Source organism: Colletotrichum abscissum, assembly GCF_030869225.1.
Source record: "Colletotrichum abscissum strain IMI 504890 chromosome Unknown Scaffold_2.1, whole genome shotgun sequence".
NCBI lineage: Eukaryota > Fungi > Ascomycota > Sordariomycetes > Glomerellales > Glomerellaceae > Colletotrichum > Colletotrichum abscissum.
Window position 1 is genome coordinate 443,237 of NW_026850098.1, and position 15,033 is coordinate 458,269.

Below are 15,033 nucleotides of genomic sequence, written 5' to 3' on the forward strand. Positions count from 1 at the left end.
CAGTAGGTACGAGCAAAATAGAGCTTTACCTTGCAAAGTGGTTTGTATGTAAAACACGGTGAGAAGATGGTGGCATGCCAACAGGTATCATTCCTCTACGTCTATCATTCACAAATGTAAAATAACACCATCAACACCTCTTTGTCTAGCCATCCTCAAGCGGTCTCCTCACAAAGATCTCCAAAGCCCCTCTCATCTTCTCCTCAACAGCTTTCCTCTCCTTATCTTTGGCAGGCAAGCCCACCCGGCACACAGCCTTGCCAAACACCTCACCGACCCTCCTCTCTCGAAGACGCCGCCTCGCCAACGCAGCCTCAGCAGCCGCGTTGCCGCCCGTAAGCCGTCTAAAGCTGAGACTCCGCCTGTTGGGCTTCTGCATGGTCAGTGCCTCGACCTCTGACCGCGAGATGGGAGCCATCTCCGCGACCACCTTGGACAGCGTCGCCGTGAGGAAGACAAAGGCGATATTGTGATTGGGCGCCGTGGCGAGGATGTCCAACACCGCAGTCTTGTCATCTTCGACTTCGGGTGGTGACCGTGCTGCGGCCGCTCCCAGGTGAGGGATGGCAACTTCGATCTTGGCCCAGAGGGCTGCGGTGATGATGCCGTCAGTCAGGCCGCTAAGGAAGAGAAGCAGGACCTCGGCGAGTACTTCGAGGCGGTATAGTGATGGGACTTCAACGGGAAGCGCTTCGACAAGGGGTTGGTCATTGTCCAGTGCCTCGATTAAAGCGATAATCTGGCTGTCACGGGACTCTTTGTCTTTGAACAGCCATGCGGTCTCGTCAAAGGGCCAGCCGGGCTTGTCAGCCGGGATGACATGTTCCTCAATCATGTTTGCTTCCGCGATGGCGCGGAGCATCATCACCTCGACAGCTTCTGTAAGCTTGAAGAGCTCCTTAGGAGCAGCGCAGCGGACGTCGAGATCGTATGGGATGGAACCGGAGCTCTTGCCATCCCTCGACTTCATGAAAGCCCGAATGCCTCCGTCGGGAATACGGATGAGCTCGTCTATCGAGCGTCCGAAACACGTCGGAAGCCACGAGGCGCGGACTGGAATGAAATGGTCTCTGCCGTCTTCAACACGCAGAACCAAGATGTCCTCAAGAGTTGACCGGCCATCGTTGAGGGCTCGGACATGGGAGATGTCGCTAACGTATATCTCCAAAACACCACTGACCGTCTCGCCGGGTTCCAAGGTGACCTCGTCGCCCAGATCTGGCGACTCCTCTGCGCTTTCGTCAGCGGCAGTGCGTTTGAATGATGATCTTAGCCAGGCTGGTGGGCTCGAAGCCTCGGAATCCTCCTCAATCGTGGGTTTCTCAACAAAAGCAAACTTGGCCGGCACTCGTCCAGTGTTTGCGATTGTCAACGTTGCCGTATGTTTGCAGCGGTAGGCAACATCTCCAAAGTCGACGGCTTCACCAAGGTCCACCCCATCCTCACCCTTGGCTTGCATGTCTGGGTTGTCAAGGATGACGGTGACGAGAGGCCGTCCCTCGTTCTCGGCACGATCCAGCTCCTTTGCAACTTCGGCATGGACTTTAGCCTTGAGATCCGGCACCACCGCGTCGTAGTCGAGCGTGAAGATGGAGATGATAGGCTTGTGGTCTGAGGAAATGATCCGCTGGTGTGAAGTGTAGATATCGAGCTGTATTCTGTCCGTGAATCCTTCCTTGGTGACAACTTCCTCTGGTTCGTTATCATCTTCTTCATATTCGTCGTAGTCGAGGCCAGCTTCGCCCGTAGGAACCTCCTCGCCGTCCGCATCCGGGTCGTAGCTGAATAGGACGTCGTCATCATCGGTCGCATGGTCGATACCCCGCGCTGTCATCTCCTCGTCCTTCTTCTTTGCCTCCTCGGCCTCCTTGACCCTTTGCTCATATTCCTCCCTGTCCTTTCTTGTTCTGTACAAAATACGATCGCACCAACTCGGGGCTCTTTGTTTCTCGCTCGAGTCAAAGAGACTAATAGTCCCGACGTCGTATTTGTACGAGGGCAGGAAAGTGATTTGCCCTTCGCGCCAGCCGTCGTGGAAGGCCTTCTTCTCCTTGATTATCCTCCTTAGCTGGTCATGCGGCAGAAGAGAGTCCAGGGTTGCTTGCAACGACGCAGGATCGTCACTTGGGTCAGGCAAAAAGTCGTCGGGATCTGGCAGGGAGCTTGAGGAATCATCAAAACTAGCCTCTGATGATAGAGTCGTTTCGATCGTTGAGGTGTCGTCATCCGTGTAGTCACTCTTCTTTGCGCTCTTGACCACTAGAACCTCCTCGCCGGCGATAACTTTGCGCCCCCTTTTGTCCAAGTCGTACTCGCCACGGGTGTGTAGTTGAAGCAGGCGCCGGATATCATTACCGGGCAGTCCATCCACACGGAAATTCAAGTCACCCACCCAGAAGGCAAAGTCCTCGTCGCCAATCTTCTCCGGCTCAGCTTCATTTTCTCCTGCCAGATTGATCGGGTCAAACTGCGTCCTTGTCAAAATCTGCCCGACGTCCCACAATCTCCGGTCCAGGTATGTCTGCTCCGCGCCGCTAGCCAGGTGGCAGTTGACAAAGACCATGCGGGTTGTCTCCCCGAGCAGTAGTCGCGTAGTTACAGCTCCCTTGTTCCCCAAGTATCCAAAGAGGCCCGTTCCGACAGAGACTGTGCTCACGTTGCTGACTGTAGGTGCTACCTCAGGGGAAGCATAGGCCAGCAGCAACAGACCAGACATTTGCTCTGCGGCAACGAGCTCGTATCCATCCGGCATGGCTTCTTCCAGGGCTTCTTTCCACTTCTTCATAGGTCCTTGATCGGATGCCATGCGGTTCATGTAGTCCCTTGCCATGTTCAGGTCGACAATCTCCTGCAAGCCCAAGACGTACAGTCCGACCTTGTCGCCTCCGACCAAGTGCACCGAGGCATTCGGATCTTGCTCTTCAGTCGCATCCTTGGCCGGTTCCTTGGTTCCGTCCTTGGCGGCTGGCGGAGGATCCGTCTCTACCGTATCGTGATCTGCGATGTTGAGCCTCGAGAGCGTAGTGTCGAGACCATATCCGTCAACGAACCAGCTCGCCAGGTCCTTGTCGGTGCCAGGACACGCAGCCACGTTCCATGTTCCGATCTTGACCCGGATCCGGTGTGGCCGTACGTACTCTGCCCGACGAGCGTAGACGGCACGGGCAAGGGACTGCGGCGTGGACGAGAGGTCGACGGGGTCTGATGTCGTGGAGGGGATGGTCTCGGAGGGGGGCGCCATCGCGGGAGCCGAAGCCATGCGCTGGTTGCTGCTGAGATGCAAGCGAGCGAGGGAGCGTGCAGGAGTGGTAGTTTCGAGAGGTCCCAGAGAAAGGGAGCTCTAGGGGTCTAAGGGGGTATTATTTGACGGGGTCGGGGGACGGCGCTGGCGGCGGCGTCGGCGGCGGCTAAGAGGGGTGAGACAAGAGGCCGGTCCAGGGTCCTCTGCTTTGGTGTGTCTGTTGTTGGTCGTCGATCAGTCCGGCGTGGCCCGGCGCATGATGTTCGTATTTTGGGCGTAGCTACGAGTCGTCGTAAGTGAGGTCACGGACCAGGATGGCTTCAGTTATGCGCAGGAGTCGACCAGGCGCGAGAGGGGGCCGAAGTAGTAGTCAGCGGGATGGCCTGGATGTTGGATGAAACTTGGATGCCCTAGAAATGTACGGACGAGCCGGAGCAGAGAGGAGGCTGGAGGGGAAGAAGATGAACAAGAATCTGAACAGTCTTGAAGTCGTTAAAGAAGTTTGTTCAATAATATGTTGCAGAAGAATCCCGGTATCAGGTATGGAGTAGAGAAAGGGAGGGAAAAGAGACTGGGGAAGGGAAAGATTGTCACTGGGATCTCTCGTCCACAGATTCCCGTCGTCGGACGCCTCGTTTCTGGGTCGCAGGACCAGTGACGTGCATCTTTTCCCGGGGGGTCGCACCTCACAGTCACTGACAGCGCTGCGTTGGAATGACAGGGGGTTTGCTAGGGGACCCCTCTGCATTTCTGCACTGCCACAGCGCTGGAATTGGCGGGGTAGACTCGCTTGCTCTATCGCGATAAGGTTCAGATAAGCCGATAAGGCACCTGCGGCTTGAATGGAAGGCGGGAGAGATCCACCTCGCACACTGACCTCATCCGCACCTCTTCCGAAGCAACCAAGCTTCACCTTGCTCACCTTACACCTTACAAGTTGACAACACCACAACCTCCAACTACACGATACCTTCTCACTTTCTTTCCGACAACACTCTCTGACCCCAAGGACTTGCTAATCGACTTTACGATCCACATACAAACACCCACCCGACCCTGAGCTCCCATTCCTACAGCAACACCACAAATACACACACACACACACATCACCAACACCACCACAATGTCCCGATCAACCCCCCGTCGACGCGGCGGCGGCCACGCCCGCCACTCCTCCCAAGGAAACCCAATCTCCGGCCCCCGCCCCGTCCAATCCGACTACGAATCCGACGCGGCGCACTACATCGACTCCCACCCCGTCCCGGACCCGAACCCAGCCCTCCTCAACCGCACAAACACGGACCTCAACCTCTCCGTCCTCCGCCGCTACCTCCCCTCCATAAACTCAACCCTCTCCATCGCCGCCAACGCCGTCGTCTACACCTTCAATCCCACCCTGCCGGGCTGGGACAAGACGGGCATCGAGGGGACCTATTTCCTGTGCATGCAGGACCCCGTCCCCGGCGCGGCACCAAATCCGAGAGCATGCATCTTTGTGTTGAACCGTCGCGGCCTGGAGAATGTGATTCTCGATCTCAGCGAGGTGGACGACTTTGAAGTCATGGACGAGATTTACATCTTTCGCCTCCGTGGCACGAGCGAGGAAGCCGCAGAAGGAACCAACAAAGTCATGGGCATCTGGATCCACGCAGACAAGGAGGACACGCGCGTTATGAACGCCGCCCTCATCTCCGAGACGCTGAAACACGTCCACCTCGCGCAGGAGCAGAACGCCGTGGCTGGTTTCGGCGGCCCCGGTGGGCCAGGCGGCGAAGAGGAGCTGGGCCCCGCGATGCAGGCCATTGGCCGGAAGCTGAGCTTGAGCGACCTGTTTGGCGCGCAGAATGGCCTCCAGGGTTAGGAGCCCGCGGTTTATGCTGCGGGGATCAAGGCGCGAGAGTCTTCGGTGAGGGGATGGGGTATTGCGGAGGCGTCTGATGTGTGGGGAATGGCAAAGATTTGCCTGCTTGGAACTGAGATGAAGAACCTTCAGAGACGTTGAAGTGGAAGTTGAAGTTGGTGTTGGTGTTGAAGCTGGGGCTGAAGACAGAACAGCGTGGAGGGGAACGAACTGCACGATACATGTCCTTGGGAGAAAAGGGGAACGCTCCGGAGAGCGTAACGGTTGAACCAATGATACCCTTGATTAAGAAAGAAAGAAAAAAGTCATTTTTCATACATGAATGCAAAGTCGTCATGGGACTCGGCAATTCTGCCAAAGTCCCTCCAGTCGTGACTCGCAAAGTCTAGGGGGCTGCGTTTCTTTTTCTCTATTACAATCCCCAAAAGCCTTGACCCTTCCTAGACCATGCTCGCGTAAAAAAAACTCCCCTACCATTACCAGCAGACTCTTGAGTGAAACCCATCGCCCAGACTAAGACGCGGAAAGTAAACAAAAGATACGAGGGTCTCGCTCATACGGTGCCACTGATGCTGAGCTCGCGAATCTCCTGCAGCACTTGCTCGACACGCTGATCCAGCTGGCCCTGCGCATACTGTTCTCTCGTATCCGCGTCCAAATACTGCTGCACCTGCGCCATACGACTGTACGCCTCAGCGCAGAAGCGTAGCTGGATCTTGACGAGGGCCTCGAAGGTGGGATCGAGATACGGCACGCGTAGGTCGATGAGCTGGGGAAGTTCTGACGACAGCTGCTCGTTGAGCTGCTCGTAGGCGGCCTTTGCCATTTCCATCTCCTTCTCGGCGCGGGGCAGCTTGGTCACGTCCTTGTCGGGCTTCTCGACGAGCTTCTTGACCTTGGCACGTAGCGCATCGTAGTCGAGGAGCTTGTGGCCGCGCTTCTTGATGCCTGGGAAGGGTCAGCAATTTGACATAGGAGTGTAGCCTGGGTTATACCGACATTCGTTTACGTCTGGGAAATAAGCGCAGAAGCGTGAGATGGGCTCGAGAACGGTTTGCCTAAACGACATATTAGCCATTATGCTGATACCCGAGTCGTCGCCAGTGATCATACTGGTAAGGACCATCCAGCGCCTTAATGGTCTCGGCATCAAGGTCCTCCACTGCCTGCTTGTAACTTCTGCTCACGCCGTCCTTCGCGCCAGAGTCTCCGTAAAAGGCGTCTATCGTCTCGGCAATGCGCATCTGGGAAGCAGTCATGGCTGTTGCACAAAGTTAGCCCACAGTCATCCTTGGCAAAGGGGGGTGCATAGTCGTAGACCACCAAACCCACCTCGCAATGAATCCAAGTAACCCTTTGCCTCCTTCTGCAACCGCAAGGAAGCCGTCTCCATGGTTCTGAATCGTCTGCCAAAAGAAGTCTCAGTATTGTGTTTCGTTCCGTCGGGCGTCTCGGCCTTGGGGATAGGGTGTAGCCCACCTCTCTTCCACCTCGTAGTCGCGGTCGTTGGTCTTCTCCACATGGCCTGCCAAGATCAGAACCTCTTCGTATTTCATGACTGTAAGTTGGGCAGAGAGGGCTCACCCGTCTTCATCATCACCTGCGTCGTCGCGCGGTTGACATTTTTCTTGAATCCTGTAGCCAAATACCATCAGTTCAGATCCTTCGTTGTTGGTGTCCTCCATTTCCTTTTGCTCAGGTTGCGCCCGAGGAGGGTCCGAGACTATCAAGTCGTACCTGCCCACGACATCTTGGCTGTCTTGCTGTGTGTTTCCTCTTAGTACTCGGTGCTAAGGTTCGGAATAAGAATTCAAAGGCACTAGAATGCTCGAGTGGGTAGCGTATGTGAACTGATCACTCGGTGGTTTCGGCAGGTATCGTTGTTCGTAGGAAGGCCGTTTCGTCGTCCGGAGTTGAATTGATGGGGGGGTGGTGCACTGGCTGGTGGAGGGGGAGAAAGGAAATGCGGTTTTGATTGCGCGGACGAATCACTCAATGCACCTGGAGCACAGCACCTGAACATGCTGGGGAGACCCAACTGCACCTGGGCAGCGCCCAGAAACGGAAACCGACGTCAGCGAACAGAGGCTTTGGAGCTGCGCCACGGCCTTGTTGGTGCTAGCTCCTCTTAGCGCCGGGTAGCTCTGTGGCTCAGCCCTGTAGGCAGCCTGTATTGCTGTGCTTACCTAAGGCAGCTAAAGCCAAGGCGGTGGGCGCAAGTGCCGTTTTCCGATTGTTCACTCCCCGGTGACTCAGCGTCAGTGATTAGGTAAGGAAATATTTGTGCAGCCGTGCATGAGGCCAATTCAGCCCAGAAGCTTCCTTGTGCAAACACAAGCTACTAATACGACTTTTTATGCACACCTTGTTAGACCAGGAGAATGGCCTCAAATTCTTTATGCTGACGAAGATATGTTCAGTCCAGCCTTTAATAATCTTACAAGTCCCTGGTTTTCATAGCCTCTCATGATAAATCTCAGCACCACCACTCTCTCTGAATTCATTCATCTCATTACATTACAGACAAGAAAAGAAATAAAAATGAGCGCCCCTCGTTTTCTACTCATCAGCCTGGGAAATCCAGAGCCACACTACAACACCCTTCACTCCGCTGGTCACCATGCTCTCAACTCTCTACAAAAACTCCTGGGTCCCTCTCAACCCGCCTTCCATAGAGGCCGCTTCGGTGGCAGCTCCTGCCTGGCCTCAATCGGGCCCAAATACGCAATGATCCAGAGCCCCTCCGTCATGAATGTAACCGGGAAATGGTTGGCAAAAGCATGGAAGGAAACCCTCGGCACCCGGAACCCAGCAGACCTGAGTCTCATCCTTGTCCACGACGACCTGGAAGAGGACCTGGGCTTCGTCAAAACAAGAAAGTGGAAGAGCAGTCACAGAGGCCACAATGGTATCAAGAGCGTCAACAACTGTCTCCGCGAGGCAGATTACCCAGAGTCAAAATGGGCGAGGATAGCAGTTGGCATTGGACGGCCCGATCAGCGCGATCACTCTACGGTATCTAACTACGTCCTGAAGCGCATGACCAAGGACCAATGGTCTGCCCTCGAAACCAACGGAGGCCCTGGCGTGCTTGAGTGCCTTCTCGCATTCGAGGAGAAGCTTGACGCTGCAGCGGGGAAGTGAAGTATCCGAAGCTTCACCCAGTTCCCCTCCTCTACCTCATACCCTCGGCGCACGGTAGCCCACATCCTACCCTGCATCCATTCTGAGCCTCCAACATGATTAAAGGCATCAAAAATGCAGCAGGAGACGACGGTCGTTGCGAATGCGTCTCTTGATAGACCTAGGACAATGCTGAGTCTGTCCCTGGTGCCGGGCGCGCAAAGCAAAGCCTCATGTCGTCGGAGCTAAAGGCTATGAGGAAGCCACGGGGCGAATCAATTCGCCATCAGTGAGCGTCCCATTCCTTACTTCATGTAGCCTCATCGGGCCCAGGCCGCCCATCAAGCCATTTGCTCATGTACGGCCCATCGAGCCAGTACCCGAGCTTAGCGTAGTAGCTTCTCACACCTACACCAGAAATAACACTAATCTTTTCGCTGCCGTGTTCGTCCCTTGCAATCCTCTCTGCCTCTTCCATCAGGAGCGTGCCGAAACCCTGGTGCTGGAACTTCTTCGGGTCTCTGGCGTGTACCGGCACTGCGGTACCGTAAACGTGCAACTCTCTGACCAGACTCGTTGGCTGTCCAACGAGCTCCTCTCGGTACGTGTACTTTTCGGTGCACTTTCGTAGACGCAACAGGGCAACGAGAATGTCCTGCTTCGGGTCCTCGTATGCAAGGAACGTTTCCCATCCGCCGTTGGCTGTGTAGTCTCGTCGCACTAGCTCGATCTGGTTCGGCCTAATCTTGTTTTTGACCTCGTTGACACCGACCTCGCGTGTCCGCACATCTCGACATGTTGTACCAAAATCCTTCATTCTCGCCAATGCCAATTCGCGCAAGTTGCCGTTCTCTACGCCCGACGTGACCAAAGGCATGGGGATATCTCTCTGGACTCGGTAAATACGTGTCCATGGCGGGATTAGCGCCAGAATTCGCGCAACCAGATCGATCAAGCCGTTGGGGGTGTAATTCTGGTATCGGCCTGTGCGCCACAGCTCGTAGAGGCCAGTGCCTCTGATGACGAGAGTCGGGTAAATTTTGAGACCGTCCGTACGGAACGCAGGGCTCTCAAAGTACTCCCGGAACTGGTCCAGATCTCTCTCCATGCCCACGTTAGGCAAATCAGGCATCATGTGACTGACCACCTTGAAACCAGCGTCCTTGGCCAGGCAGAACGTCTCGGCGACGGCGGCAACGGTGTGGCCACGGTTCGTGTCTCTTGCAACGTCTTCGTAAAGCGACTGTACTCCAATCTCCAACCTCGTGCAGCCATAGCGCAACATATCGGTCAAATGCGGCTGCCAACAGTAATCCGGTCTCGTCTCGATTGTGATACCGACGCACTTGATGTTGCTCATCTCACTAGCCTCCACTGCCTCGTCCACGTTTGATGTCTGATATCCGCTGAGCGCATTGTGTAATTGGGCGATAAAGTCCTCCCTGTACGGTACCGGGAGTGACATGAATGTGCCACCCATGATGATGTACTCCACCTTGTCGACTGAGTGACCGAGAGACTTAAGCTGGTCAACACGTCCGCGGGCCTGCTCAAAAGGATCGTAACGTGCGCGAATCGCTCGCATCGATGTGGGTTCGTATCCGGTGTAGGATTGTGTGCTGTATTCGAAATCGGAGTCTGGACCGCCGGGGCAGTATACGCAAATGTTGCCCGTGTAAGCAATGTGCGGACATCTGTGAGGCTTGCACATTACGGCCACTACAGCGATACCCGATGATGTTCCTAGCCGATCTAGTAAGCATGCGTCCGTTTGTGCGGAGAATCAGGGAGACGGCATACGGATTGGCTTTGCGATGAGCTTCGGCAAGATGTATTTCTTGTAATGCTCAGGGATCGCAGCAATAATGGCCGTCAGAGGCGGGATATTGGCGAGCTTGTGCTTTCTCGAAAACTTGTTGCGCAAAGAATTGAGGTTGAGGTCCTTTGGCGGGTTCTTGGGGTCCCTGATAGCCTCGTGGTCTTCGATGAGGGCGTTGGCGACATCTGCGCAGCATCGTAGGAAGCGCTCGTTCTCTGGTGGGAGGTTATCGTTCTTGGACCGCCCCTTGGTGACGGTGACGGTGGTGGTCGCCATCCTGAGGGGTATGTGGGTAGTTCGAGTTTGGTGGGCGGTCGTCTCTTTGGTCGTTCGTCTTATTACGGCGGGATATTTTCAAGTCGAGGTCAGTCGCGTGTTTGCCGTGATTTCGCCCCCGTAGCGTCAAGTCGTCAGAGTCATGAAGTCGGAGTGTCGTTAGGGGTTGGAGAGTTGACTGTCCGATCACTTTGGAAATTTTGGAGGAAACCGTCAAATGCAAGTTGCTGGATGGTGGGGTAGATCAGCCACAGCTTCACCCATTTGGAGACGCCACACGTCAAATCTGCATGTTCAAGTCGGTACGTACCGTACGTACCACTCAATGCAGGAGGGGGTTGGCAGGCACAGCTGGCAGGGTGCCCTTTGGTGCCTTCCCAATGTTCCCATCTTTGAGCCGTGCTGATTGCCGCAGCCTTCATTGGTCCGACCGGATCATCTGCTTCACCGAACCGCCGAAATGGGCCACGGGTTTTCCCGGGCGTTCGGGTCCCGTGCTTGCCTCGTGGAGTCGTGGCTCGCCTGCTGCAGACCCGGTTGTCTCGCAAAAGAAGCGAAAGAGCTCGGTTCAAGTTTTGCTGCTGGCCTTCCCCTACTGCGAGTTTGACCCTTCTTTCGGAAAGTGACGTGAATTTGCATTGCAGCCACAGCTATCTTCTCTTTTTCCCTTCCCCCACGATAGCCGCCATCTGCCATCCTCTCTCACCAACGAGATCCTCCTCCGAATCCCATTACTTCCTCTCCTTAATTGGCGCCGCGGTTCTTTCGAAGCTGCGCTGTTCTACGTATTTTAACACACACATACACACACATCGCCCAAGATGCAGTCCCTGAGACAGATGCGGCCGGCAGGCAAGCTCCTGAACCAAGCCGCGAAGCGTGCATACAGCGCCTCGGCAGCTGGCCCTTACACCAAGACCATCGACAACCTGCGCATCAACTCCGAGACCAAGGTGCTTTTCCAGGGCTTCACTGGCAAGCAGGGAACGTAAGTGGTGTTATCTTCCTCCGATGCCCGAGGGGCCGACTACCTCAGTAGCACATGTTTTCCCACCCCTGTTTGGGTGTTTTGGGGAGAGGCATATCTGGCGATATTTACTTTGTCCGCGCCTGCGCAGATTGATAGGCATGAAAGAAGATCAGTCTCAGCTAACAACAATTTGCGACACAGCTTCCACGCGCAACAGGCCATCGACTACGGTACGCGATAATAACTCCGAAGCAATTGCGAGATCCATATCTCTCTCTCTCGCGCATCGCAAAAACCTTACTTTGGAAACACTCCGAGGCTGATATCAATGGACATGTACAGGCACCAAGGTCGTCGGTGGAACGAACCCCAAGAAGGCTGGCCAGGAGCACCTCGGTCTTCCCGTCTTCGGCAACGTCAGCGAGGCCGTCAAGGAGACTGGCGCCGATGCCACTGCCATCTTCGTCCCGTACGTTAACTCTACAATATCGTAAAGAAAATCCCTGGGAGAATAGGATGTTGACCTAGAATTCAAACAGCCCCCCTCTGGCCGCCGCCGGTATCGAGGAGGCCATTGCCGCTGAGATCCCCCTCGTCGTCTGCATTACTGAGGGTATCCCCCAGCATGGTATGCTCCCCTTTGCCCTCTCCAAGTTCCTCTAAAGCTTCAAAGCTCTGAAGTGAAGCTTAAGAGTGGCTTGAACCTTGAAGCAATCTCGCTGCTCGAATACTCACCATCCCCCAGACATGGTCCGCATCACCAACATGCTGAAGACGCAATCCAAGACCCGCCTCGTCGGCCCCAACTGCCCCGGTATCATCGCCCCCGGCCAGTGCAAGATCGGCATTATGCCCGGCTTCATCCACAAGCGCGGCCGCATCGGTATCGTCTCCCGTTCCGGTACCCTCACCTACGAGGCCGTCAACCAGACCACCCAGGCCGGTCTCGGCCAGTCCCTCGTCGTCGGTATCGGCGGTGACCCCTTCAGCGGCACCAACTTCATCGACTGCCTCAACGTCTTCCTCAAGGACGAGGAGACGGACGGCATCATCATGATTGGCGAGATTGGTGGTTCCGCCGAGGAGGACGCCGCTGACTTCCTCCGCGCCAACAACACCGTCAACGGCGGCAAGCCCGTTGTCTCCTTCATCGCCGGTATCTCCGCGCCCCCCGGCCGCCGCATGGGTCACGCCGGTGCCATCGTCTCTGGCGGCAAGGGCGGTGCCGACTCCAAGATCTCCGCGCTCAAGTCCGCCGGTGTCATTGTCGAGCCCTCTCCCGCCGGCCTCGGCAAGGCCCTCTACGACGAGTTCGTCCGCCGCGACCTCTTGTAAAAAAAAACAACCTGAACCACATCATATCTTCCAGACGTTGAAGGGGAAAGCTTCAGCTGTGTATGTAACATGTTAAAGAAGAGATCTTTGTGTTGAGAGCGTAGTCACCGGGATGGTCCCTTCGTGTCGTTGCGGAGGATAACGGACGGCGCTACCCCGTTTGCATCGCGCGGGTTGCGCTAAATGCGTGTGCGTGTGTGTGTTTGAACATGTTGCCCCAAATAACTTGATATAGACTGGAGGTTGGGCAGGGAACAATAGGGCAAGCATATGGAGGAAAGTGGAAGAAATGGGAAAGTTTGAACAAGTTCCTCAAGACTTCACGAAGTGAGAAACATTGCGGATCCTCTCTCCCATCCCTCTCCATCTCCAGTTTTGTATCTCCAATTCCCCAAGCTTTATAAATATTTTTATTACCGCGAGATATATGCAATGCTACCCGCTATCTCATTCCTCTGACCTCATTCGTTGCGCTACGCGCCATCTCGGCATGTAGGGCCCTTGCCGTCGTACGACTCCCCATACAACATACAACCCCCGAGTAAAACCAACAAGGGTCCCGTCCCCGAACCCCGAGGGGAAAGCGGCTTCGGCCCAAAAAAACTGGGGACCAGTATCCGGAGGAAAGGATGCGGCTTTCATGTTGGATGATGTGGATTTTGAGTCGCCAATCTACTTACTAAAGAGGCCAATGCGACCTTGGTATGCGAGAAAGCATACATAAGCTAGGGCTACCTGTGTATCTTACAGAAAACACTCTTTGCTAGAAAGCTGCTGGAAAGCAGTGATGGAAGAAGAGTAGAAGAAACCAAAAACGTCCCGCGTGCCCAAAACGCCAAAAGTCCGCGATGCGGAACTGCTAGAGCCAAACGCTCAGGCAGGCAAATACTCCGTGCCCCGTTCAAACCAACCGTCCTTATTCCCGCCTGGATACCAGACATGCGACACGTTGCCGTCAAAGCAAAATGGTCCATACGAGCGCGCAAGCAGTGAGTTCTCGAAGGCGGCATCCTGATCTTTTCAAGCCAGGATTGCTCCGAGTTCCCTCTACCGCATCGCCAACGAACCACTCGCCACGAAAGCCAGAATTCCACTAATGCCCAACTCTAGAAGTAGACCAACTCCATACTCGATGCAATGCTGCCTGTCGTCTCATGATTTACCGTGTTCGTGACTTTGTACTCCTATCGCCTCGGAGCGAATGAGGTGATAGCCGGGTGGCCGTCGACCTCGATCGACCGTTCCGTCGAGCGACATTTCTTCGGGTAGTCGAATCATTGCTCACCGAGGAGGTGGGCGGTGATGTCGCCAAGGTACGCCTCCTCCAGCTCATAGTCCATGCCACCATTGCGGTCGATTCCAATAAAGGTGAAGGCCTCAACGACAGCATCGAGCTCGAATCCCATGCCGACAAAGCGGTCAATAAGATCCTTATTGTAGCCGGCATACCTAAAAACCTGTCAGCCTTGTTTCTTTATGCAAATTTCCTGTGCTGTAGACTCGTCCAGCGTGCAGCCGACTCTTGAAAACACACCTGTTTGCGTCATCTTGCTTTACTTCGGAAGCAACTTGCTTGTACTTTGTTGTGTCAAAATCCTTTGACAGTGCACCAGCGTGCTTGACGGCCCACTCGTGTGCCTTTTTCGCAAACCCCTCGGGGTTCTCCAGCATCATCTTGGCCACCTCTGCGTCTTGGGGATCCTTGGGATTCGGGAACTCGAGCAGCATGCGGAGGGAAAGCAGCGCCGTCTTTATCGTCTGCACGGGAGACCAGCCACTGCCCAGTGTGTCGAGACAGATGGCACCCTATTCCAGTTAGCATCTCTGGTGCTAGTGGTCTTGGAGAGCATATATGTTGTGAAGGATGGCGAAACAACCACAACGAGGCGATGGGAGAAAGACTCACGGTTTGACTGCTGACATTAGGATGCCAGATCTTGGTGATGAACTTAATGGTGGGAGATTTGAAGGGGTAGCTGTCGGGAATCTTAATGTCGACTTCATACAAGCCGCCGGCGTATGGTGTATCGGGAGGTGCGGGAAAGGAGCCCTTCAGATGCAGCAAGTTGGCCTCGTCGAGCGGCTGAGCAAATACTCCAGAGTTATCCTTGTCATTGCGAATGTCATGCAACTCCTTGGTGATGCGTCGCTCCTTGGGGGTGGACATGTTGCAGATGCGTTGCGGATTCGATGGGGGTTGTCGATGGGTATTCCTTAGCAGTAGGGTAGGTGGTGCTGAGGATCCGAGACGTGTTATTGATAGAGTATGTCACCTTGTTGAATTTCGAGCTGTGTGATTCGAGTCGGTGATGCGTCGTTACTTGGTGTTTCTCGGGAAGAAATCGAGGCAAGGTTGTGTTGGCGTTGGTGGTGGTGATGCTGGCAAAAGACCGTTCGGTGTCGGAACC

General features: G+C 55.0%; 7 protein-coding genes across 7 annotated transcripts; 3 read left to right on the forward strand and 4 right to left on the reverse strand.

The window, feature by feature from the left end:
* Nucleotides 1-145: 145 nt before the first annotated feature.
* CABS01_00848 (endonuclease/Exonuclease/phosphatase) lies at nt 146-3,259 on the reverse strand (the record flags this gene model as incomplete). Its single annotated transcript, XM_060534229.1, has 1 exon — nt 146-3,259. The coding sequence occupies one exon, from the start codon at nt 3,257-3,259 to the stop codon at nt 146-148; it is 3,114 nt and encodes a 1,037-aa protein (XP_060401307.1).
* A 1,105-nt stretch (nt 3,260-4,364) lies between these two features.
* CABS01_00849 (Dcp1-like decapping family protein) lies at nt 4,365-5,102 on the forward strand (the record flags this gene model as incomplete). Its single annotated transcript, XM_060534230.1, has 1 exon — nt 4,365-5,102. One exon carries the CDS (start codon nt 4,365-4,367, stop codon nt 5,100-5,102), a length of 738 nt encoding a protein of 245 aa, XP_060401308.1.
* A 553-nt stretch (nt 5,103-5,655) lies between these two features.
* On the reverse strand, nt 5,656-6,852 carry CABS01_00850 (hob3; the record flags this gene model as incomplete). Its single annotated transcript, XM_060534231.1, has 7 exons — nt 5,656-6,050; nt 6,102-6,160; nt 6,216-6,363; nt 6,435-6,508; nt 6,582-6,627; nt 6,687-6,737; nt 6,840-6,852. 7 exons carry the CDS (start codon nt 6,850-6,852, stop codon nt 5,656-5,658), a joined length of 786 nt encoding a protein of 261 aa, XP_060401309.1.
* Nucleotides 6,853-7,643: 791 nt separating this feature from the next.
* CABS01_00851 (peptidyl-tRNA hydrolase) lies at nt 7,644-8,246 on the forward strand (the record flags this gene model as incomplete). Its single annotated transcript, XM_060534232.1, has 1 exon — nt 7,644-8,246. The coding sequence occupies one exon, from the start codon at nt 7,644-7,646 to the stop codon at nt 8,244-8,246; it is 603 nt and encodes a 200-aa protein (XP_060401310.1).
* A 160-nt stretch (nt 8,247-8,406) lies between these two features.
* Nucleotides 8,407-10,320, reverse strand: CABS01_00852 (ELP3 family histone acetyltransferase; the record flags this gene model as incomplete). Its single annotated transcript, XM_060534233.1, has 2 exons — nt 8,407-8,477; nt 10,026-10,320. The coding sequence occupies 2 exons, from the start codon at nt 10,318-10,320 to the stop codon at nt 8,407-8,409; spliced, it is 366 nt and encodes a 121-aa protein (XP_060401311.1).
* Nucleotides 10,321-11,141: 821 nt separating this feature from the next.
* On the forward strand, nt 11,142-12,625 carry CABS01_00853 (succinate-CoA ligase; the record flags this gene model as incomplete). Its single annotated transcript, XM_060534234.1, has 5 exons — nt 11,142-11,308; nt 11,492-11,520; nt 11,633-11,759; nt 11,830-11,918; nt 12,036-12,625. The coding sequence occupies 5 exons, from the start codon at nt 11,142-11,144 to the stop codon at nt 12,623-12,625; spliced, it is 1,002 nt and encodes a 333-aa protein (XP_060401312.1).
* Nucleotides 12,626-13,899: 1,274 nt separating this feature from the next.
* CABS01_00854 (ubiquitin-conjugating enzyme) lies at nt 13,900-14,891 on the reverse strand (the record flags this gene model as incomplete). Its single annotated transcript, XM_060534235.1, has 3 exons — nt 13,900-14,074; nt 14,160-14,431; nt 14,532-14,891. Coding segments are annotated over 3 exons (807 nt in total), but the record flags the coding sequence as incomplete, so codon positions are not given.
* Nucleotides 14,892-15,033: the final 142 nt, after the last annotated feature.